The following is a 23,580-nucleotide window of genomic DNA, read 5'->3' as shown; positions in this document are numbered from 1 at the left end:
AGTAGATATAATAAGATAGTTTATTACAATCTTACCAATGGTAATACAGGTAGGTTAAGCATTCACATAATGGAACCGCATATCATGGCACGTCCTCTCTCTCTAGCCTTCTGGAGTCTCCCTTCTCTGTTCGTCTTCTCCTCTCATCTCCTTCTTCTCGTCTCGTCTGAACTAATACTCCTCAAACTGCTGCTTATATATAATTTTGGCCCTATTCATTTCAATGGACCCCAGCTGTCTCAACTGGGCTCCTAGTCCTTATCAGTTGATCAGAATGACTTCACATATTCCCAAACCTTCCTGTAGCCCCCCCCTTTGGATGGTCCCATCTGGGGTGCAGCTGACCCAGCACTATCTCTACGTAACCATAGCAACTCTTGCTCATGACGTCTTGCAGGTGCCAATCTCAGGATTGTTTATAGAGTAGATTGCCCCCACCCTTGCCAGTTCAGCACTTGCCACAGTGAAATGTAACTGTGTCAAAGGTGATCTCTGATTTTTACAAGCTAGCTCTCTTTTGTATCAGAGATGATTCTGATTTTAAGAAGCCTAGCTCTTATTATGAGCCATTGGCCTGTATTTTACTGAGAGCAAGGGCTAGCATAACTCTTCATTCCCCTCTTGCCAGGCCCCTCAGAGGGGACTGGCACACATGACTACTAGTGGGTGTGGCCGTCCTTTCCAGAGGGCTCTTAGAGTTCTGTGGGGGGGGAATGTATAGGATTGAGGTGACATGGGTGCTCTGGCACAATAAGGAACAAGGCCATAGCAAGAGTCAGTATGTGGATACATAATTATATGCTGGATGAAATGCAGCATTAGGTTTCCCCTTTTATCATAACCAACCCAAGGGGCCCAACTTTCTTACACCCACCCCTCTAGGGCGGAGCTAGACTTGGAAACATGTGAAGTCAATTAAGTCTAGGTACCATACAATGGAATCAATAAGGTCAAGTGCATATGATTGTGATTGATTAATATATCATGATTACAAAGCTGATGTTGGAAGGCGGGGGAAAGAAAACTTTCAATATCCAGCAGATAACCAAGACCTGTCGCTTCTTCCTCTACAACATTAGCAAAATTCGCCCTTTCCTCTCTGAGCACACCACCCGAACTCTCATCCACTCTCTCATTACCTCTCGCCTTGACTACTGCAACCTACTCCTTACTGGCCTCCCACTTAGCCATCTATCCCCCCTTCAGTCCGTTCAGAACTCTGCTGCACGTCTTATCTTCCGCCTGGACCGATATACTCATATCACCCCTCAAGTCACTTCACTGGCTTCCGATCAGGTACCGCATACAGTTCAAGCTTCTCCTACTAACCTTCAAATGCACTCGATCTGCAGCCCCTCCCTACCTTTCTACCCTCATCTCCCCTTATGTTCCTACCCGCAACCTCCGCTCTCAAGACAAATCCCTCCTTTCAGTACCCTTCTTCTCCACCGCCAACTCCAGGCTCCGCCCTTTCTGCCTCGCCTCACCCCATACTTGGAATAAACTCCCTGAGCCCATACGCCAGGCCCCCTCCCTGCCCATCTTCAAATCCTTGCTCAAAGCCCACCTCTTCAACGTCACCTTCGGCACCTAACCACCATACCTCTACTCAGGAAATCTAGACTGCCCCAACTTGACATTTCATCCTTTAGATTAGAGGAGTGTGGTAACCGTGTTAGTCCACTCTTAAGGTTATCAATAGAAATCAAACAAAATAAAACATGGAAAAGAAAATAAGATGATACCTTTTTTATTGGACATAACATCCAACAGAAAGGACTTAACAAGGATCTGGGGTTCCTAGCCCATTATAAACCATAAAGCTGTATTTCTCTGTTGATCACCCTCCCCTCACCTATCCACACCTATCCTGTTAGAATATCAATGATATGCTTTGATGTCCCCATGCATACCTCCTACCCACCCCCATCCTCCCACCCTGTCAGACTGTCATAGTAATGCTTGAATGTTTTCACTTATATACACTGTCAGCTAGCACATTTGTTTATTTCTGATCTGACGAAGAAGGACAACCTTCGAAAGCTAATCAAGAAATGTATTAAGTTATGTCCAATAAAAAAGGTATCATCTTATTTTCTTTTCCATGTTTTATTTTGTTTGAGTCCTTTAGATTGTAAGCTCCTTGAGCAGGGACTGTCCTTCTTTGTTAAACTGTATAGCGCTGCGTAACCCTAGTAGCGCTTTAGAAGTGTTAAGTAGTAGTAGCAGTAGTACAGATTCAAGGCTATAAATCTCATTGTTGATATATTGAAGGATATCTACATCAAATGCAAAAGCCTCAGAAAAACTAAAAATCAACTTATGTGATACTGAAAAAACTTTTGAGACCACCTTTTCAAGACACTAATTCTCTACTATATAGAAAACATAGTGAATACAAATAAAATTGCACATCTTATTTATGTCTCAAAAATAGTTTAAATGTGCATTAAAAAAGCATTGTTAAAGGGTCCTGACATGGCTCAAGTTTTACATTGAAGTTTCTTCAGTTCAGGGAACCCAAGTTATAATACTCGAATGAGATTTTCAATCTTATTTTTTCTGGGTTAATGTTTTCTATTTATTTTCTTGTCTCTCTCCTCAGATTCTGACTGGGCCCAAGGAGTTTGCTTTGCTTACTCTTTGTTTAAATGGATTTTCTTTCAGGTTTACTGAAACTATATTCCTTTTCTTGTGGTAATTATTTTTGCGTATTTGCTATAAAATTTTTTTCTTTTTAATGACTTGTCTTCCGAGTCCCATACACGACTGGGTGCCTGCATTATTGCCTAGACTGTGTGTGCTCAAAACAACCACTTCTTTCTTCATCTTGCCATTTCTCTCTTCCCCCTTTACCCTCACTTGGGTTCTCAAGCTGTTTTCAGTTCCATTCTCTTCCCCTCTCCCCCATTTGGCTCACTTTTTCTCATTTCCTACTTTGTTTTCCTTTCTGGTTCAAGTCCAAGAACATTCCTCTAGCATGTTTAGCTGCTGTTTGAACTCTGAATATTTTTTTCCCAGTCTCAAAAGCTTTGGAACTCCTCGAAATGGAGTCAGAAGACTGCCTTAAATCAAGTGTTTCCGGCCATGATTTAAGGTGGCCTAAGGTTTAACATTTGCCTGGGGCATTGAATTCTCTTGCAACAGCCCTTTTACTAAACACCACACCACTACCCTAAGCTATTGTTTGGCAGAAGCACGGGGAAGTACAAGTGGCTTTAGTACTCAAGAGTAATAATTAATTCAACAGAAGACAGGCAGAGAAAGGGTTAACCAGAAAATAATCTGACTTCCCCGTAGATTCCGCCCAGTCACCCTCCCCCCATTCAGTTACATGTCAATGTCATGATGAATATTCATGCTATCTTGAAAAGCAGACAGAGATATAAATATTTGTACAATATTATAATATCCCCTTCCCTCTCTCCGCCCCTTGTACGTCGACCCTGGAATGCAAAAAAGGGAAAGAACTAGGGTGGGGTCCTAAGAAACTGAAAGACGTATGGGCAAAACACTCCTAACTTCACCCCCCCCCCCCGCTCTCGTTTTTATACCCTGTCCCTTGCCAAAGAGAAAATAAAGTTTATTGTTCTAGTTAGCAACATAAAACAGCTCCGTCCTAACTCTGCAAAACGTGCCTGGCAGCTAAACCTAAATGGAGTGTACGTTGCTGTATCTACTCTGGTTATTTTTTTTTCTGTCCTCATTTGGCACAGACTTATCTAACAATGAGTTAACAATAAGCTTTGATTAAAAGCATTTGCCTGTAGGAAAAACAGAATGGGCAGCCCAGAGCACCAGATCAAAACAGGAGCTGAGGGAGGAGAAAAACTGATCGATATTTTCAGAAAAAGCTTTGCCCATTCTGCATCTATAGCATAGCAAAAAGAGAGCTTTAAAAATAAGCCCACCGCCTCCCCTTGGCCCCAAACTTCTGTAGCTGTATAAAAGTCACGAAATTAAAATATGCTTGTGACTTACCAAGGAAACTGAAACCCACAAATCCCGTTCTAGGATACAGCTGTTTCAAATATAAATCCACGGACAGATATAGTTCACTGGAAGGTCCTGAAAGTTATGTTTATGGTAATGCACTATATTCAGAAAACACAAAGTCCCTTACCTGTTCCACAGTGAGCCATTTGAAAACTGAGGAGGTCTAAGCAAGCAAGGGCTGTGATCGAGGGCAACACAAGCACATCTGAACTTAACCTAGAAGGAAACAGCTACTTTCAGGCTGCGGCAAATGAAACTGAAAGTAGATTTACTGGAACTGGAAGCTAGATCTGTAAACAGGCAGCACCAGGCTCTGCCTGGAAATGTTGTACTCCAGATTTTTCATTTTGTAGGGGTTGGATAGATCTGGTGAGCTGGGAAAGCCTGCTGCCTCGGGGTCTCAAAACTGATCTATAGGACTAATTTAAAAAGAATGACACAAAGGCCCTGGGCCCTCCTCTTCTTGGGGGGGGGGGGGGGGCTCATCCTTGATAGCTAGTGGGCCTGAAGGTCTCCTCTCCCCATGCCACGAAGTGGGGCATAAAAATCTGAATCTCTCTCCCAATGAAGCCCCACCATTAAACAAATTTTTCACAATCTGCATGCTTTTTGATAACTTTGAATAGTTTTGTGTCATCTGCAAAGTTTATCACTTGTCTTTACGATTTCCAGATTATTTATGTTAGTCACCAGTTCCGGTACAGATCCCTGCTGTACTCCACTATTCATCCTCCTCCATTGAGAAAAATGGCCATTTAAGCCTACCCTCTCTTTTTTTCTGTCCAATAACCAATTCCTAATCCACAGAAGGACACTGTTTTATGGAAAAATGAGAGAGGGAGGGTGGAGAGTAAATGCCTCTCCCTATGCTTGGAACAAACTTCCTGAGCCCATACGCCAAGCCCCCTCCCTGCGGCCTGCCCATCTTCAAATCCTTGCTCAAAGCCCATATCTTCAATGTCACCTTCGGCACCTAACCATTTTACCTCTATCCAGGAAATCTGGACTGCCCCAATTTGACTGTCTCCACATGTTGTCCATTAGATTGTAAGCTCCTTTGAGCAGGGACCGGCCTTCTTTGTTAAACTGTACAGCGCTGCGTAACCCTAGTAGCGCTTTAGAAATGTTAAGTAGTAGTAGTAGTAAATCAATCTGTACATTAGCCCATATCTGGCAGTCTGACACCTAGTGGTAGTAACAGGCAGCACCATTTCTGAAATGACAGGAGTGAGTAGGGATTGTTCCTACTGCTCTCATCATCCCTTTGGACTAAAGACCTGCATGGGAAGGGGGTTTACTGGAATCCTGTGGAATCTGCAGGAGTCCTGCGGGAATCCCTCCGGAGCCACAGGATTCCTGCGGGGACTGAAGCAGTTCTGCGGGGTTCCCATGGGGACGGAAGAAGTTCCTACGCGGTTCCCATGGGGATAACAGGGTTCCCATGGGAACAGAAGCAGTTCCTAGGGGTTTCTGTGGAAGTGTAAGCTGCACCTGTGCCAGCCTCTCACCTACCAAGTACCAAGTTCTTTGAGTGCTGCCTCCTCCTCCTCCTCCTCACTTTAACAGTGCAGATGTGGAAAGTCTTCCATTCATGCTCTCTGCTCCCGGGCTGATGAGCAGGCCTCAGCTCTGACACAGGCACAAGCATCAAAGGTCACCTGGTCTACTGGCATGTGCATGTGGTGTGGCAACCTCTCAGCACACAGTGGCAGTGAATCAGAAACAAGTCATACATCTGCGCACCAGAGTGTTCCATGTTCGAGCTTCTGTTCCTTCCTTGCCTGCAGTGCTACGGCTCAAACCCGGAGACAGACTCTGAGAGCCAACCGGAATTATTTTTTAGGTACCATTAAATTCTTGTGGGGATGGGTAAGATTCCAGCGTGGATGGGTGGGGACGGGTCAGATTTCTGTCTCCATGCAACTCTCTTCTCTGGACCACTTGTGATATGTTTTGGGAGGGGAGAGGGGAAGGAAGGAGGGTTGGTCGGGCTGACCCTCAGAATGAATAGAGAGGCAAGGCTTCGTCAGAGGGAATTTCAAACCTTTATCCACTGTATCAGGAAGGGGAGGGGGTCAATCCCATTAGACACCAGGATTTGGAGAACACCTAGAATGGGGATGGGAGCATTATATTTGCCTATGAAATCAGCCTGCCACCACTCTGTGAACCAGTGGCATAGCCACAGGTGGGCCTGGGTGGGCCAGGGCCCACCCACTTAGGGTTCAGGCCCACCCAACAGTAGCACACGTTTAGTGGTAGCTGGTGGGGATCCCCAGCTCCACCAGCTGAAGACCTCCCCCTGATGGTACTGAAACCTGGCACCTGCGCATGCTCAGTCTTCAGCGCATGCCTGCTGCAGACTGCCAAGGTGGAAAGAAGCGTTTTCCCACCAGCTGAGATAATTTTTTTTTTGGTGGTGGTGCGGGGAGGGGGGGAGGGGGAGAACACTTGGTGCCCACCCACTTCTTGCCTAGGCCCACCCAAAATCTGTTGTCTGGCTACGCCCCTGCTGTGAACAGCCTATTTTGTTTTTGCAGCAGCAGAAGTTCAGGAAAAATAGCTGTATCTTCTGTATAATTATACACTTCAGAGGAGGTTTTTTTTTGTTGTTGCGAAAACAGGCGTGCAAAGGTGCTTTGAATGAATAATTTTGCATTACAGCAGCTCATTAATGGTAAATTTAAATAAACTTTTGTACAAAGGTTTGCTACCGCAGAGTGCACTTTTGTGAGGTGACTTTGCAAGGGTGATTCAGGCAAAAAAATAGAGCAAATTATCCTCCCCTGTTTACTAAGCCACACTAGCGGCTGGCGGGTGAATGGGCTATGTCGGCATTAGTGCACCACAGCCACTAGTGTGGCTTAGTAAACAAGGGATATATATGTTCATGCGTGGCTGAATATTGACAGCTGTCTCATTGTATATACAGCAATGGGAAAAATATTTACCTCCTCTCCTAATTTTCCCTGTTATTGTATATATGTCACACAGAATGGTTTCTGATCTTTAAACAAAAGGTACATAATTATTGCCATACTGGGACAGACCGAAGGTCCACCAAACCCAGCATCCTGTTTCCAACAGTGGCCAATCCAGGTTACAAGTACCTGGCAAGATCCCAAAACAGCACAATACATTTGATGCTGCTTATCCTAGAAATAAGCAGTGGAGTTTCCCCAAGTCCATTTTAATAATGGCTTATGGACTTTTCTTTTAGGAAGCTATCCAAACCTTTTTTTTAAACCCTGCTAAGCCAACTGATTTTACCACATTCTCTGGCAATGAATTGCAGAGTTTAATTACATGTTGCCTGAAGAAATATGTGTGTAAATTCTAGGATTGCCCCCCATCTGCCCATGCCCCTCCCATGGCCACACCCCTGTTCTGATCCATGTGTAAGATGTATCCAGGTGCCTAAGTATACATGTGCAAATTTCAATTAATGCCAATTAGAGCCAATAATTGATTATTTGTGCCAATTATCAGTGCTAATTGCCTTGTTAATTAAATTATGCATGCAAATTGAGTACACGCCCATATTTGCACACGCAATTTTGAGTGCTATATATAGAGCTTTGAAAATGTCTATGTTCATCACTTGATATTTGGATACTTTTAGCAAAATGTCCAAATTCGGACTTAGATGTTTTATGGAAAATGCCCATCCACACATTTTAGCACAAACATTTTACCTTTCATTAGCAAAGTGTTATTTATTTGCCTATATTATGCAGCTGGTTGAGTTGCTAGAACAAATGTTTTTTTATTTCTAACATCTCCAATACAGAAAACTGCATTTTTGACCCTAATGTGTATGGGGCTGGGGGGTGAGGGAAGGAGAAATAGGTTTCCATTATCCTGAGTGAGACTTGCAGCTAGTAATCCCCAGCTTGTGTCACGGAGCCAAGCGAAGACGAGATGGAACTTATAAATATTTAATAAACTTTGTCCCCTGCCCCTTGAGTTGGATGATAACTTGTTAATAAGCCTGAGTGGCTAGAGGTTAGGTATTGTCTCTGTTATCAGATCCATTTCCATGTCAGAAGCTCATCCCAGCTGCAGGGAAGGGGTGGAGGAAAAGATCCTTCTCAGTTAAAGCCTGGAGCAAATGGCAGGCAGGTTTAGTGAACACGCTGTGCCACAGAGACACTTTCAATAATAGATATGTACTGTAGTGGTGCATATACTGGGCACATTGTACCATAGCGGGGGCTCATTGGAAGGAATGCTATGCTGTATTTGACACTATTAATAATGGTTACACCATGCTATTATCAGAGTTTTACTAACAGGTGTTCAGTTCAAGCATTTGGATTGGGTGTCATCAGTGATTATTGGATCTAATCTATGCTACATTTATGGAAAGTGGGTATATAATGCATACTCTCACTCTCGGCAGTTACAGGAGGCTGCACCTCTTTGAAGCTCTGGACCAGCCTCTGGACCAGTCATCAGTGATTATTGGATCTAATCTATGCTACATTTATTGAAAGTGGGTATATATTGCATACCCTCACTCTCGGCAGTTACAGGAGGCTGCACCTCTATGAAGCCCTGGACCAGCCTCCAGCATCAAGCGTGTCAGCTTCCTTCAACTGTACCAACAGCATCAACAGCTGGACGGCAGTGCACTGCAAATACTAGAGCACTCCAGGCTGCCTCTGCCCAATTCTTAGCAAGACCAAGAATTTTGGAAGCTATTCGCAATTTCTTGCTGCTTTATCAAAGAACTACCTAGATTCCTACACTCCATTGGGAAATATGGCAACAAGATCACTTGATTGTTAATGAAGGATTAAAAGACTGACAGACAGACAGACAGACAGACAGACAGACAGACAGACAGACAGACAGACGATGCCTTTTGAAGGGCTCAGCTCCTTGAAAGAAAAATTCTTCGCTCCAGGGAAGGAAGGGGTAAAGAACACTGTTGGAGATTCACTAGGAAATTTGCAAAGGTAACTTCGAAGAACTGCAATTGTGGAAAAAAACATAGCTATAAAGTATTTATTTCTCTCTTTAGGTAGAAAAGACTTTGCTATAGGGTATTTCAGTAAGCACGCCGCCTGTATTTCTGAATTTGCTCTCCATAAATTAGTGTTAACTGTGATGGCAAACATAAGTGATGAGGAGTAAAACAAGCTCCGATGGCCATCATATTGAGGGACATTATAGACTGAATTTAAGAGTGTATTAAAAACTATGATGCCCTACACATGCAGGAAACAAGAAACTACTAAAAATAATTTACAACTTAAGTCTGAGCAAAGGGAAAGAGATTTACATCATGCCAAATTCTAAGGGGCCCTTTTACTAAGGTGCGTAGGTGCCCACGTATACCCAATGCGCGCTAAATTGGAGTTACTGCCTGGTTACCACGTGGCCCTTGCAGTAATTTCAATTTTGGCATGCGTCCGCTATGCACGTCTCAAAAATTTTTTTTATTTTCTGCCACGCGTAACGAATGCGCGCCAAGTGGCATCTGATGCACGTAGGTCATTACCACCCAAGTTTTTTACCTCTAGGTCTATGGCTGGCTGTAAGGTCTCAGACCCAAAATGGATGCGCGGCAATTTTGATTTTGCCGCACATCCATTTTTATTTATTTGTTACATTTGTACCCCACATTTTCCCACCTATTTGCAGGCTCAATGTGGCTTACATACTACCGTATGGCGATTGCCAAATCCGGTATGAACAAATACAAAGTGATGTTATGGTAGAGTAAGGTTCATGTGTAACAGACACATTAGGGAATCGTACAGAGAAGAGTTATTATATGTCCATTACGGGCTCTGGTTTCGTTGTGTTGCAGGGTACAGGCATTTAAGTTGGGTCGGTAGGGTATGCCTTTTTGAACAGGTTAGTTTTTAGTGATTTCCGGATGTTTAGGTGGTTGTACGTTGTTTTCACAGCTTTTGGTAATGCGTTCCAGAGTTGTGTGCTTATGTAGGAAAGCTGGATGCATAAGTTGATTTGTATTTGAGTCCTTTGCAGCTTGGGTAGTGGAGATTTAGGTATGTTCATGTTGATCCTGTTGTGTTTCTGGTTGGTAGGTCTATGAGGTCTGTCATGTATCCCGGGGCTTCGCTGTAGATCATTTTGGCAAAAAAAAGAGGCATTTTTTGCAGGTGTGCTGAAAAACGGATCTGCGCATGCCCAAAACCCGTGCCTACACTACCACAAGTCATTTTCAGCAAGCCTTTGTAAAAGGACTCCTAAGAGTCATAGAGGGGCATTTTCAATATGATGTCTAAATCAGACTTTGGATGTTTTGCTGAAAACATCCAAATATCAAGTTGTGAACATGGCCATTTTCGAACCTGAGAAAGGTCTATCTTTTTGTTTTGAAAGTGGCCCATTCCCTAGATGTTTTCTAGTCATTTTGTGCGTAGTGGGGGAGATTTTATATATGGCGCCTAAAAACTTGACACTGAAATCAGTATCAACTAAATGTATTCTATAAGCCTACAAATAGGTGGGAAAATGTGGGATATAAATGTAACAAAAAAAAAATCTAGGCTCTGATTATAGAATGCAGGGGTCTTTTTACTAAGGTGCGCTGAAAAATGGCCTGCGCTGTTGTAGGCACGTGTATTGGATGCACACAGGTCTATTTTTCAGTGTGCCTGCAAAAAGGGCCTCACTTTTTTTTGGCCAAAAATGGAAGTGCGGCAAAATAAATATTGATGTGTATCCATTTTGGGCCGGAGACCTTACCGCTACCCATTGACTTAGCGTCAAACTCTCACACGTTAACCGGATGGTCATTTTCAGCACGCATACGCTGCCAACTACCACTCTGTTAGCACCACGCGGTAGAAAATGAAAAATAATTTCTGTCACGAATATTGGATGGAATTATCACCCAGGGCTCGCAGTAGCCAAGGCAGTAGTTCCAAATTGACGCACATTGGACGCACATAGGCACCTACATGTCTTAGTAAAAGGGCCCCACACTTAGTTGATATTTCAGTCCCTAAAACTAAAAATGTGTGGAATCCCAGCATATAGATTTACAAGCAGTGGGCCATATTCTCTTAACTATACATGCAAATTTCGGAACTCCCACAAAACGTCCATTTCCCCACCCATAACCATGCCCCCTTGATACCTGCATGCGTTAGAAGTTCGGTGCACTTCGTTACAGAATACACGTAGAGAGTTGTGCGCCTAAATTCTAATCAGTGCTCATTATTGCTTGGTAGGACTAGGACTAGGGGCATGCGATGAAGCTACAATGTAGTAAATTTAAAACGAATGAGAGAAAAATTTTCTTCACTCAGCGTGTAATTAAACTCTGGAATTCTTTGCCAGAGAATGTGGTAAAGGCGGTTAGCTTAGCAGAGTTTAAAAAAGGTTTGGATGGCTTGCTAAAGGAAAAGTCCATAGACCATTATTAAATGGACTTGGGGAAAATCCACTCTTTCTGGGATAAGCAGTATAAAATGTTTTGTACATTTTTGGGACCTTGCTGGGTATTTGTGACCTGGATTGGCCACTGTTGGAAACAGGATGCTGGGCTCGATGGACCTTTGGTCTTTCCCAGTATGGCAATGCTTATGTACTTAAGTACTGTTATCAGCGCTCATTAGCTTGTTAAGTTACGTGCATTGTTATAGAATCTGCATGGATTTCAGAGCGGATCTCTAGGCATGTTATATAGAATCCCCAGGAGTGCGTCTATATTTTTAGACCATTTTTGGAAAAAAAATATACAACTGAAAAATGTATAAAATCAACCATTGAGATGTAGGAGGAGCCAGCATTCTTAGTAGACTGGCCACACAGATATCTCAGCAGAGCAGTGGGGCATCCTAGGGGGGCACTGCAGTGGACTTCACATAAAAGGTCCTAGATAGACATCTCACCCTTACCCCCTTATATGGTATTGAGCCCTCCAAAACCCACCAAAAACTTACTGTACCCAACTATATACCACTGCAATAGCCCTTATGGCTGCAGGTGTCACCTATATGTAGGTATAGTAGGTTTTTGGTGGGTTTTGGGGGGGACTGACACTTTCCATCACAAGTGTAATAGTTAGAATAGATCATAGTGCACTGTACGAACAACAAGGCTACTCCAGGGTCCTGCTTGCAGCTCTAACAGGACTGGGCATAACATCTGAAGCTGTCATAGAGGCTGGTATGTACTGTTTCGTTCACGTCTTTGGGGGTGGGAGGAGGTCAGTGACCACTGGGGGAATAAGGGGGGTGTCATTCCTTTTGTTCCTGTTGCAGTGGTCATCTGGTTATTTAGGGCACCTTTTTGTGACTTAAGTCATTATTAAAACAGGTTTTGACCAAAACGTCCAACTTTTAGCCCTGGACAGAAAAATGTCCAAGTGTTAGGAACACCCAAATCCTGCCCTTAACATGCCCCTGACATGCCCCCTTGTGATTTGGATTCACTGCAGATGAACAGCATAGAAAAACAACTAAAACGCTGGTTTCAAAAATAGCAATTTTGATGTTTTTGTGAGAAAAATGTCCATCTGCTGGTTTATGCCACATTTTGGATGTTTTTCTCTTTTGAAAATGAGCCCCAAAGTCTACCGTCCATACTTTTGCAATATATTAAGTTGTGCTGTAGATTTAATTCTTGGTGAATTCTTTTGTACCTGTGAATTTTTGTATTTTTAGAGTATTGTGTGGTCTTTATAAAATACTAACACAAATCCTGCAAGTTCTGGCAAAAATACACATTCATGTTTATCTGCTCAGGAGCAGGTGGAAATATATGCGGCTCAAGTTTATGCATAATTGGCTATTTTATGAGCTACCTGCATACTTCCTCACTCTGCCCCTGCTCTGCCCAAACTACACCTGCAAACATGCCTATACACAGGTCATGTGAAAGTATGTATGTTCTTGTCACTGCTCTCACTTTTACATGCATAGGGGAGAGCGTTATTCTGTAACAGGAGCATGAATAAGGGGTTAAGGAGGCTCTTTTTTATTTAGGAGAAAATGAGGGTGTCAGTTGTCAGAGTCACAGGGTATGGAACATGAACGCTGTGCATTATTTAGAAAGGTAAAAGGCAAACGTCAGCTCCAATCAATTATGAATGTTAACAGAAATGAAAACTTTGCTAGGTTGTTTTGGAATGCTGGGAATTTTGGTCACAGGGACGGTGGGCGCCTATTTTTCTTTTTAGAATACTAGCGCAGGTGGCAGAAAATGTATTTATATTTAAGGTGCAATCGCTTACACCAGCCCTATAGCTGGTGTAAGTGTCTGTGTCTAGATTTTAGCCAGAACAAGCTAGATTCTATATATGGTGCCTATAAAATCAGTGCCGAAAAATACCCACGTAAATGGTATTCTGTAAACCGTGCTTAAAATTCAGCAAGGTTTATAGAATTAACGCTTAAGTGGAGAGTCGCATGGTGCAAATTCCTGTGCCCAGCACCCATATTCTACAATTACACGCATAACTCGGAGCCACGCACCTGCTCCACCCCAAAATGCCCATGACCCAGATTTCCACTCCCCCTTTTTTTGGACCACGTGTTAAATTTTAGGCTCAGATCCTGCGCCTAATTTAACACATGTAGGTCCCAATTAAATCTAATTAGTACCATTAATTGCTTGTAAAAAGCCAATTATTGGCACTAATTGGCTCAGCATTCTGTTAAATTGCACACGCAAATTGGGAACACACCTAAATTTGTGCACACCATTTTTGGTGACTTTTGTAGAATCAGGGGGAACATCAGTTAATTATAATGGGGTCTTTTTACTAAGCTGTATTAAGTGCTAACATGCACTTAGGGGTCCTTTTATCAAGCTGCAGGAAAAAGAGCCTTGCGGTAGCAGTGGGAGCTGTTTTTTCTGCATGCCAGGGCCCTTTTTACGGAGGAAGGGGGACGACGACTCTGGAACTCGGAGGGAGGGAGGGAGGGAGGGAATGACCCTGGAAGTCAGAGGGAGGGAGGGAGGGGATGACCCTGGAACTCGGAGTGAGGGAGGGAGGGGGAGATGACCCTGGAACTCGGAGGAAGGGAGGGAGGTAGGGGACGACCCTGGAACTCGGAGGGAGGGAGGTAGGGAGGGGACCGAGGACCCTGGAACTCAGAGGGAGGGGACGACCCTGGACCTCGGAGGGAGGGAGGGAGGAACCTGAAACTCAGAAGGAAGGAGGTGGGAACCTGGAACTGGGAGGGAGGGATGACCCTGGAACTCGGAGGGAGGGAGGGAGGGAGGGGGATGACCCTGGAACTGTGAGGAAGGGAGGGAGGGGGACGACATCCCTGGAACTTGGAGGGAGGGGATGACCCTGGAACTCGGAGGAAGGGGGGACGACCCTGCAACTCAGAGGGACGACCCTGGAACTCGGAGGGAGGGAGGGGGACGACCCTGGAACTCAGAGAGAGGGAGGGGGACCCTGGAACTGGGAGGAAAGGAAAGAGGGAGGGGGCCCATGGCACACACTCTCATTCTCACACACACACTCGCTCTCACAGACACACTCACACCCAGTCTCACTCTCCCTCTGTCACACACACACACTCGCACATTCACTCTCTCTCTCTCTCACACAGTCACTCTCATACACACTCCGAGGAAAACCTTGCTAGCACCTGTTTCATTTGTGTCAGAAATGGGCCTTTTTTACTAGTAAAATAATAACACAGGATGGGGTGTCTTTTGCAAAAGCGTGCTAGCGTTATTAGTGTGCGCTAATCACTAGCATGTGTTAAATGCTAGAGACACCCATAGGAATATATGGGTGTCTCTAGTGTTTAGTGCATGCTTATTTTTAGTGTGCACTAAAAATACTAGCGCGCCTTTGTAAAAAGGGCCTGGGATGCGCTAAAATGTTCCATGCTAGTTTTGACATGTGCACGCGCCAAACGTGCGGTAACAACGTTTTTGTAATTGTTTTTGGGGTGGAGGCATGTCAGGGTCATAGAGGGGGCATAACCAGTTAGTGCATTTACATTACCGTGTGCTAACTGGTTAGCACACGATTAATGCAGGGTCCTTTACCATTTAACTTTCAAAAGGAGACTATGATAAAATGAGAAGAACGGTGGAAAAAAAACTTTGAAGGTCAAAAATTTACATTCAGCATGGATGCTGTTCAAAAATACCATCCTGGAAGCCCAGGCCAATTATATTCCATGTGTTAGAAGGAAGGAAGGCCATGGTTAAAAAGTGAGGTAAAGGAAGCTATTACAGCTAAAAGAAAATCCTTCAGAAAATGGAAGAAGGATTTGACTGAAAATAATAAGAAACGGCATAAGGAATGGCAAGTCAAATGCAAAGTGCTGATAAGGAAGGCAAAGAGAGACTTTGAAAAAAGATTGCGTTGGAGGCAAAAACACATAGTAAAATCTTTTTTAGACATGTTAGAAGCAATAAACTGGCAAAAGAATCAGTTAGACTGCTAGATGACCAAGGGGTAAAAGAGGCAGGGAAGTCAAAGCCATAGCAGAGAGATTAAATGGATTCTTTGCTTTAGCCTTCACCGAGGAAGATTTGGGAAAGATACTGGTGCCAGAAATTGTATTCAAAGCTGACGAGCAGGGCCGCCAAGAGACGGAGTGAACAAACATGTGGATAAAGTGAGCCGGTCGATATTGTGTATTTGGATTTTCAAAAGCCAGTTGACAAAGTACCTCATGAAAGACTCCAGAGGAAATTGGAGAGTCTTGGGATAGGAGGTAGTGTTCTATTGTGGATTAAAAACTGGTTAAAAGCTAGAAAACAGAGAGTAGGGTTAAATGGTCAGTATTCTCAATGGAGAAGGGTAGATAGTGGGGTTCCCCAGGGGTCTGTACTGGGACTGCCGCTTTTTAACATATTTATAAATGATCTAGAGGTGGGAGTAACTAGTGAGGTAATTAAATTTGCTGATGATACAAAGTTATTCAAATTGCAAGAGGATTGTGAAAAATTAGAAGAGGACCTTACAAGATTTGGCATCCAAATGGGAGATGATGTTAAATGTGAGCAAGTGCAAAGTGATGCATGTGGGAAAGAGGAATCCAAATTATAGCTACGTAATGCAAGGTTCCACATTAGGAGTCAACGACCAAGAAAGGGATCTTAGTGTCATCGTTGATGATACGTTGAAACCCTCTGCTCAGTGTGCAGTGGCGGCTAAGAAAGCAAATAGAATGTTAGTTATTATTAGGAAAGGAATAGAAAACAAAAATGAGGGCATTATAATGCCTTTGTATCACTCTATGGTGCGACCGCACCTTGAATACTGTGTGCAATTCTGGTCCCGCATCTCAAAAAAGATATAGTGGAATTAGAAAAGGTACAGAGAAGGGAGACAAAATTGATAAAGGGGATGGGACAACTTCCTTATGAGGAAAGGCTAAAGCAGCTAGTGCTCTTCAGCTTGGAGAAAAGAAGGCTGAGGGAAGATATGATAGAGGTCTATAAACTAATGAGTGGAGTGGAACGGGTAGACATGAACCACTTGTTTACTCTTTCCAAAAATACTAGGACTAGGGAGCACACAAAGAAGTTACAAAGTAGTAAATTTAAAACTAATCATAGAAAATAGTTCTTCACTCAACATGTTATTAAACTCTGGAATTCGTTGCCAGAGAATGTAGTAAAAGCAGTTAGCTTAGCAGGGTTTAAAAAAGGTTTGGATAGCTTTCTAAAAGAAAAGGCCATAAACCATTATTAAGATGGACTTGGCGAAATTTTACTGCTTATTTCTAGGATAAATAGCATAAAATGTATTGTACTGTTTTGGGATCTTGTCAGGTACTTGTAACCTGCATTGGCCAGTATTGGAAACAGGATGCTGGGCTTGACGGACTTTCGGTCTGTCCCAGTATGGCAACACTAACCCCCCCCCCCAAACCTCCTAAATAGGTGGCAGTAAGTACTTCTGTGCTAGTTTTTTTTAAATGGCTACACTCTTCTGCTAACATTAGTTCATGTACTGTATATACATCAAAAAATGTAAAATAGCCTTTTTTCATGGGCACAGTAAAAATGGCCTTTCATGTGGGAAAGACCTGCGTAAGTACACGCTAAGGCCATTTCTTACTGCAGCTTAGTAAAGGACCCCAGTATTGTATAATTTACAAGTGAGGTAAGAGCTACCACGCTAACCCAGTGATAACCGGGCATTGATTACCATTGGGTACACCCCGGTGCTACAAAAATAAATATATTTTTGTAGAGCCAGATATGACAGCGCACTGCGGTAGCCAAGTGGTACTTCCTGTTTAGCGAGCTGTAAGCCCACGTAGGGCTTACCACCACTTTGTAAAAGGGGCCCTAAGTTTGTTCCTGAGGCAATGGAGGGTTAAGTGGCTTCTTTTGGATGCGTATTGTAATCTCAGAAATGTCTGTTGTAGTTTCTCAAGATGAAAATTCCTCCCAGAGCAGTTATATCAGACATTTCTCTTCCTCTGATGTAATTTATATCATCATTTGTCTCTGACATTTGAATTTGAACATTCACCTTCAGGCCTATGGTTACAAAGTACCCCTGGGCCTTCAAACAACTCATTTTTTGGCCTGTAGTTTCTTCTTGCTCCTTTGGAGCATTAGTTCAATCAGAAATATTGATCTCTATGAAGCTACAGTCCTGTGACCCTTCATTTGCAACTATCTGAGCATTCTTACCCCAACGCACACACGAATCCAACCATTGCAGTAACAGTCCTTGACCTAGGGCTTTCAGAACTTGTTATAAGGAACCCTGAGTTTGACCAGTGGATATCGCCACTGCTCAGTGCCTGAGACTCCTTCTTCCACTAGGCCTGTATGCACACGCCTGATATTCAGCAGCCCTGCCGGTAGTTAGCAGTACCAGAGAGTGCAGGGGTGGTCTGTGGGTGGAGCAAAGGTGGGCCTCGGAGTTATCCAGTTAGTGGTAACATTCAGTCCACTAAGTGGAGAACTGCTGTCCAACTTGATCCAGTTAGCGATCCAGATAACGGGCTGAATATAGCCACTGTCTGGATAGTGCCAACCACTATCCAGGTACCAGTGCTGAAGATCTGAATTGTCTTAGCCAGGGGAGCTGGCATGTAAAGAAAATGCTGACTGCCACAGCTGGCAGTCAGGAACTAGACTCTGATCTAATTCGGATCTTCCGCAAGGCAGGCTATATAATGTTTTTAACAATTTAGTGGGTATGACCGCTGAATTTAGAACCAGCGCAACACAATAAGCATGTCAGAGAGTGCCAACGTTTGGGGGGTGGTGTGGCAGAAGGCGTGGGGGGAAGCGGAGAGCGGACTTCTGCCGGCACGCATTTTAAATGCACACATTGTGTAAAAAATAGGCGCCGGCGGAAGTCCGTATGGGGGAGCAGCCGCTCTCCTGGTGCCACCCCCCAGCTGCGCCTCTGTGGGGTGGGGGAAGGCACATCAAAAACTGCTTCAAGTACCTCTCTGCAATGTGCCAACCCTGTCTGCTGGGGATGGGCTGTCGATTGCAATGACATGGAAAATGTCAATAATATATCACATGTCATTACTCCTTAGGTATAAGGGTGCACTCTTTGCGGAGTGTGCACTCTCGATGACATAGCTCCCACAACGAATAAATGCCCAGAAAAAAATGAACAGAGTGAACATTCCCTCCTTTTTCTGTTGGGAAGAGTGGTGGAGATAGCAATGAGTGGATGGAGGGATGGGATTGGGGGTGGAGTGGCTGAAGTATACTTCATTTTGAGAGTAGAGACCCCAGCAGCATCAATTGGTCAGAAGATTTTTAATGTAAGCTCCATAGGGAGTTTCTCTTTAAAAATTGGCTTGTAGGCTCCCAGCAATCTCTACAAAGTGCCATCAAAAATACAACTGCTTGAACTCTTACTTCTTCCCCACCTAAAACTAACAAATGGTCCCCTCCGAAGGGACACCACCTTGTAGTGGTGGAAGGGCTTCTGTGTTTCAATGACTCAGAGGGCTATGCTGAAGGGTTACCCATATCAGACAGGCCTCTGAGGAGAAACCAGATAAAGAGTGTCCCAAACTGGGAGAGTGGTAAGATGGCGACCTGAAGTTCGTATGCCCAACGGCCCAGCTGCCCTCTGAAGTTTCGTCTTCTTTACGTAAATTTCCTCTGCAATTGCAGTTACCTTAACTGAGAGGAAGGGGCAACTGGTGGTCAGCTGCCGATGGCCAGCATTTTGTCCCCTGAGCAGCAAGTGCGGGACCGCTGCGCGACGAACTGCCCACAGATGAAAGGGTTGGCAAGTCCTTTGATTAGCGCCGGCGAAGGAGCGTCGATGCTCTTGGACCTGGAAAAAACAACTCCATCGCTCCCATCAACTCCATCGGAGGACGTTTACAGCAGAACCCGAATCAGCAGAACCACTCCTAAACACCTAAGAGAAATCAACTTGTAGTTTTTGGCTCCTGTGGAGGATACATTGAATACCATCTGGAAGGCGCTTTGGGACCTAACAGTGGCAGTAAAAAATTTTGTTTCAGATATAATTTTATTAGAGAGTTACATGGACAATTTAACTGAACCCCTTGAGAGTGAAAATTGATATAACAAATGATTCTACATGAGCAAGAAGCGGTTATGATCTTGAAAATGATAATAGACCAGAAACTTTGAATAATAAAATGAACATTATTATAGATGATTAATATCGAGATTATTGTTTTTCCCAGAGTTCCAGGTATGACTCCTAAAGTTTTCCTCAGAAATATTTCCTCAATTATTACTTTAAAAGGAGTGAAGCTTGTGAAAACTGGGATTACTTTAATCAGTAGGATCTGAATTAGAGACTTAAGTATATGTATTGTTAAATAACTTCTGGTTTTTAAAAGAGAGAGAATGTAATCATATCTATTATTCCTAACTAATATTGGACAATAAGTATGTTTTTAATGAAATGATTTGACTATACACCGTATTGGCCTTGAAGAAGCCAACCAGATGATCAATGTGGAATAATGAATTAGACGAGTAATATCTGGGGATAATCAGGTTAATACCACGTTTTCTTTTTCTGTTTACTGTTTAGTTGATCTCCTTGTCTTGTTTCACTCTTCCTATTTAGTGGTCTAAGGAAGAGAATAGAATTACCTGACTGAAATAATTCCTATGTATTTTTTTCTCTGTATTTCTGGCAAGTTGTTTTATCGCTTATAAAAATTTAAATGGTTATAAATAAAAAACAAACAAACAAAAAAAAACTAACAAATGGTAATTGTTTCTCTCCCGTAAGGAAAATTGATGGAACCAATGTAGAAGAAGACAACAATATTGAACTGAATGAAGATGGAAGACCAGTGCAAGCTTCTACCCAGAAACCTCCATTGTTTGACTGCTATTGCTGTGGTGTGCCCAAGCGTTACCTTATCGCTATAATGAGTGGCCTGGGCTTTTGCATTTCCTTCGGCATCAGGTGTAATCTTGGGGTAGCTATTGTAGAAATGGTCAACAACAACACAATCTATGTCAATGGGAAGCCAGAGATTCAGGTAAGTCAACATCTTCAAGCCATTTTCCTGGCCAAAAAATACTTTATTGAAATTTGAATTGGGTTGATACCTTTGATGATTCAGAAATCTTTTGGGTTGCCAACTAGAGAATGACACGGGGACGGGGAACCACAGTAATCGCAGGGATGGGGACAGGGACAGAACTCACGGGGACAGGGACAGATCCCATGGGGAAGGGCAGGGTTGGGGACAGATCCCACAGGGACAATCTTTGTCCCTGTGTCATTTTCTACTTTGAAGCCTGTTAATGAACTGGATTGTTATTTATGTTTGAGTGATGCCTACAAAGTTTACTTTTAGGTCCTCTAGAACAGTGGTTCTCAAACTGGTCTTGGGGGGTCACCAGCCAGTCAAGTTTTCAGGATACCCTTAATGAATATGCATGATAAGGATTTGCCTATAATGAAGGTAGTGGGCATGCATATTCATTGTGGATATACTGAAAACCTGACTAGCTGTTGGTCCCTCAGGACAGTTTGAGAGCCATTGCGCTAGAGCCTTCTTCTATCCAAGAGTTTGATAATGAAACTCAACAATTATAATTACTCCAATACCACCCTTCCTAAACTGAAGCTTGTAGAAATGCATAAAAGTATGCACTGATGAGTTTGTGTGGCTGTCAGGATTTATTGTTTGCTTTGATTGCGGTGACTTTTTTTGCTCCCTTTCCTTCCCCCAGAAGCTGCTGCTTCAGGTGACTAATGTTTTTAATCTTTTTTTTATTTTATGCAATTAAGTTTTACAAAGACAAAAAACAAAAATCTTTGACAGGAAACTTGCCCAAACATAGTCATGTAACATATAAAACAAAATACATTAATAAGGAAAATTAGGAAAATTTTAAACTACATTTAGTCCACAAAATGAGAGGATCCAAAATCAAACGCGATGGGAAGTTGGAGAAAGAAGAAAAGAAACAAAGAAAGAAGTTACCCTTCCTAGTTTGCGTAATGGTTAAGCTGGTCCTGAGAGATCTTACGCTATCAGAATGTGTTGCAATCTTCATACAACACTAGCATTAAGTGTTTTATAACTCTTTGATGGTAACTTTACATAGTCCCCTTCGTGTGTATATGGCAGTGTATCAGCGGCATAATCGAAAAAGAAGGGCACCCATCTTCTGACACAAATCGGGAGATGGGCGTCCTTCTCTCAGGGTCACCCAAATCAGCATAATCAAAAGCCGATTTTGGGCGTCCTCAACTGCTTTCCTCGCGGGGACGACCAAAGTTCACAGGGGTAGGGGCATGGTTAAGAGATGGGCGTCCTCGGCCGATAATGGAAAAAAGAAGGCATCCCTGACGAGCATTTGGCCGACTTGGTCCAATTCTTTTTACGACCAAGCCTCGAAAAGTTGCCCAAACTGACCAGATGACCACCGGAGGGAATGGGGGATGACCTCCCCTTACTCCCCCAGTGGTCACGAACCCCCTCCCACCCAAAAAAAATAAATTTTCCAGCCTCTATGCCAGCCTCAAATGTCATACCCATCTCCATCACAGCAGTATGCAGGTCCCTGGAGCAGTTTTTAGTGGGTGCAGTGCACTCCAGGCAGGCAGACCCTGGCTCATCCCCCCCTACTTGTTACACTTGTGGTGGTAAATTTGAGCCCTCCAAAACCCACCCCGAAACCCACTGTACCCACATGTAGGTGCCCCCCTTCACCCCTTAGGGCTATGGTAGTGGTGTACAGTTGTGAGAAGTGGGTTTTGGGGGTGTTTTGGGGGCTCAGCACCAAAGGTAAGGGAGCTATGCACCTGGGAGCAATTTGTGAAGTCCACTGCAGTGCCCCCTAGGGTGCCCGGTTGGTGTCCTGGCATGTGAGGGGGACCAGTGAACTACGAATGCTGGCTCCTCCCACTACCAAAGGGCTAGCATTTGATCGTTTTTGAAATGGGCGTCCTCCGTTTCCATTATCGTCGAAAACCGAGGTTGTCCATCTCTAAGGTCGACCATCTCAACATTTAGGTCGACCATCTCTTAGGTCGACCTAAATGTTGAGATTTGGGCATCCCCGACCATATTATCGAAGCAAAAGATGGACGCCCATCCTGTTTCGATAATACGGGATGCCCCACCCCTATGCATTTGTGCGTACCACGTGTATTTATATTTATACCTGCCACTGTGCACGGCTTCATTTCTGCAGCATTTCTAGGGGAAGTTTAATAAGAGCCTATTTATACAATTGACAAAAAGGGGGGGCGTCCACTGAAGTTCCAACTTTGGGATATTTATTAACAAATCAGAAACATGCAAAAAACACCCTAAAAGTGATCTGACGCAATCCTGTGTTTTGGTGCAGAAGGTGTCTGTTTCAGGCATCTTATAATCAGCAAAAATATCAAAATGTATAAATCACACAACTAAGAAACAAAATGTAAAAGAATAAAACAATAATAAGATTAAAATGTAAAATCATACAAACCATATAAAATACATATACATTAATAATATGTAAAATGAAAAAGTAAAAACCATCATATGAATAGTGCATACAGGGATAAATCAGTGTACCAACTTGTATGGATACCAGTATGCCCAGCTGTAATTACACCTCCCCAGATCTGTTGCTACCTACTTGTGCGACATAGCTGGTTAATGTCAATATTCATGGGCTGACCGTCTAAGTTTAGCATAAATAGCAGGTCTATTTTTGGCCGCTATAATTTAGCCAGTCAGTCAATGAATATCGGCTTAACTGGTTATGTACAAAGTGGCCCAAAGAATCCTAGAAATTCAATGTCTCTTGCTGGATACAGATGGCATTGAACTTCCGGGTTGGCCACCGACCACTGGAGTTAGCCGGGCTGCCTTCCGTGGTCTTAGTATCAGCCACTTAGTGTTTTACAAACTGAAGTGGAAAAACTTTGGAGAAAGAATTGTTGGAAATACCAATTGTGATTGGAGATCTTGGAGACATAAAAGGTAATTCTGTAACTGGGTGCATGCAGTTACATGCATCTTGCGTGTATAAGTGCACTAATGTATATGCGTTATATATTTGTTTGATTCTTGATATCCTGCTTGCACTACTCTGCCATAGTATGCAAATACAAGGGGGGCGTACACATGAGCAGAGCATGGGAGGGGCATGGGAGTGTCTCCAACTTAGGTGTGTAACTTATAG

At 43.4% G+C, this 23,580-nt stretch overlaps 1 protein-coding gene across 1 annotated transcript in view; it reads left to right on the top strand.

Annotated features, from left to right (window-relative positions):
• Window positions 1-23,580, top strand: part of SLC17A8 (solute carrier family 17 member 8) — a gene marked incomplete at its 5' end in the record, with an annotated part of 104,168 nt that overhangs the window by 28,774 nt on the left and 51,814 nt on the right. The window contains one exon of the mRNA XM_030214893.1: window positions 20,174-20,429. Within this exon, the coding sequence (XP_030070753.1) occupies window positions 20,174-20,429 (256 nt within the window). The remainder of the gene's footprint in view (window positions 1-20,173; window positions 20,430-23,580) is intronic.

Source organism: Microcaecilia unicolor, chromosome 9 (genome assembly GCF_901765095.1).
Source record: "Microcaecilia unicolor chromosome 9, aMicUni1.1, whole genome shotgun sequence".
NCBI classification, from domain to species: Eukaryota; Metazoa; Chordata; class Amphibia; order Gymnophiona; family Siphonopidae; genus Microcaecilia; species Microcaecilia unicolor.
This window is presented reverse-complemented; position numbering and strand designations above follow the sequence as displayed.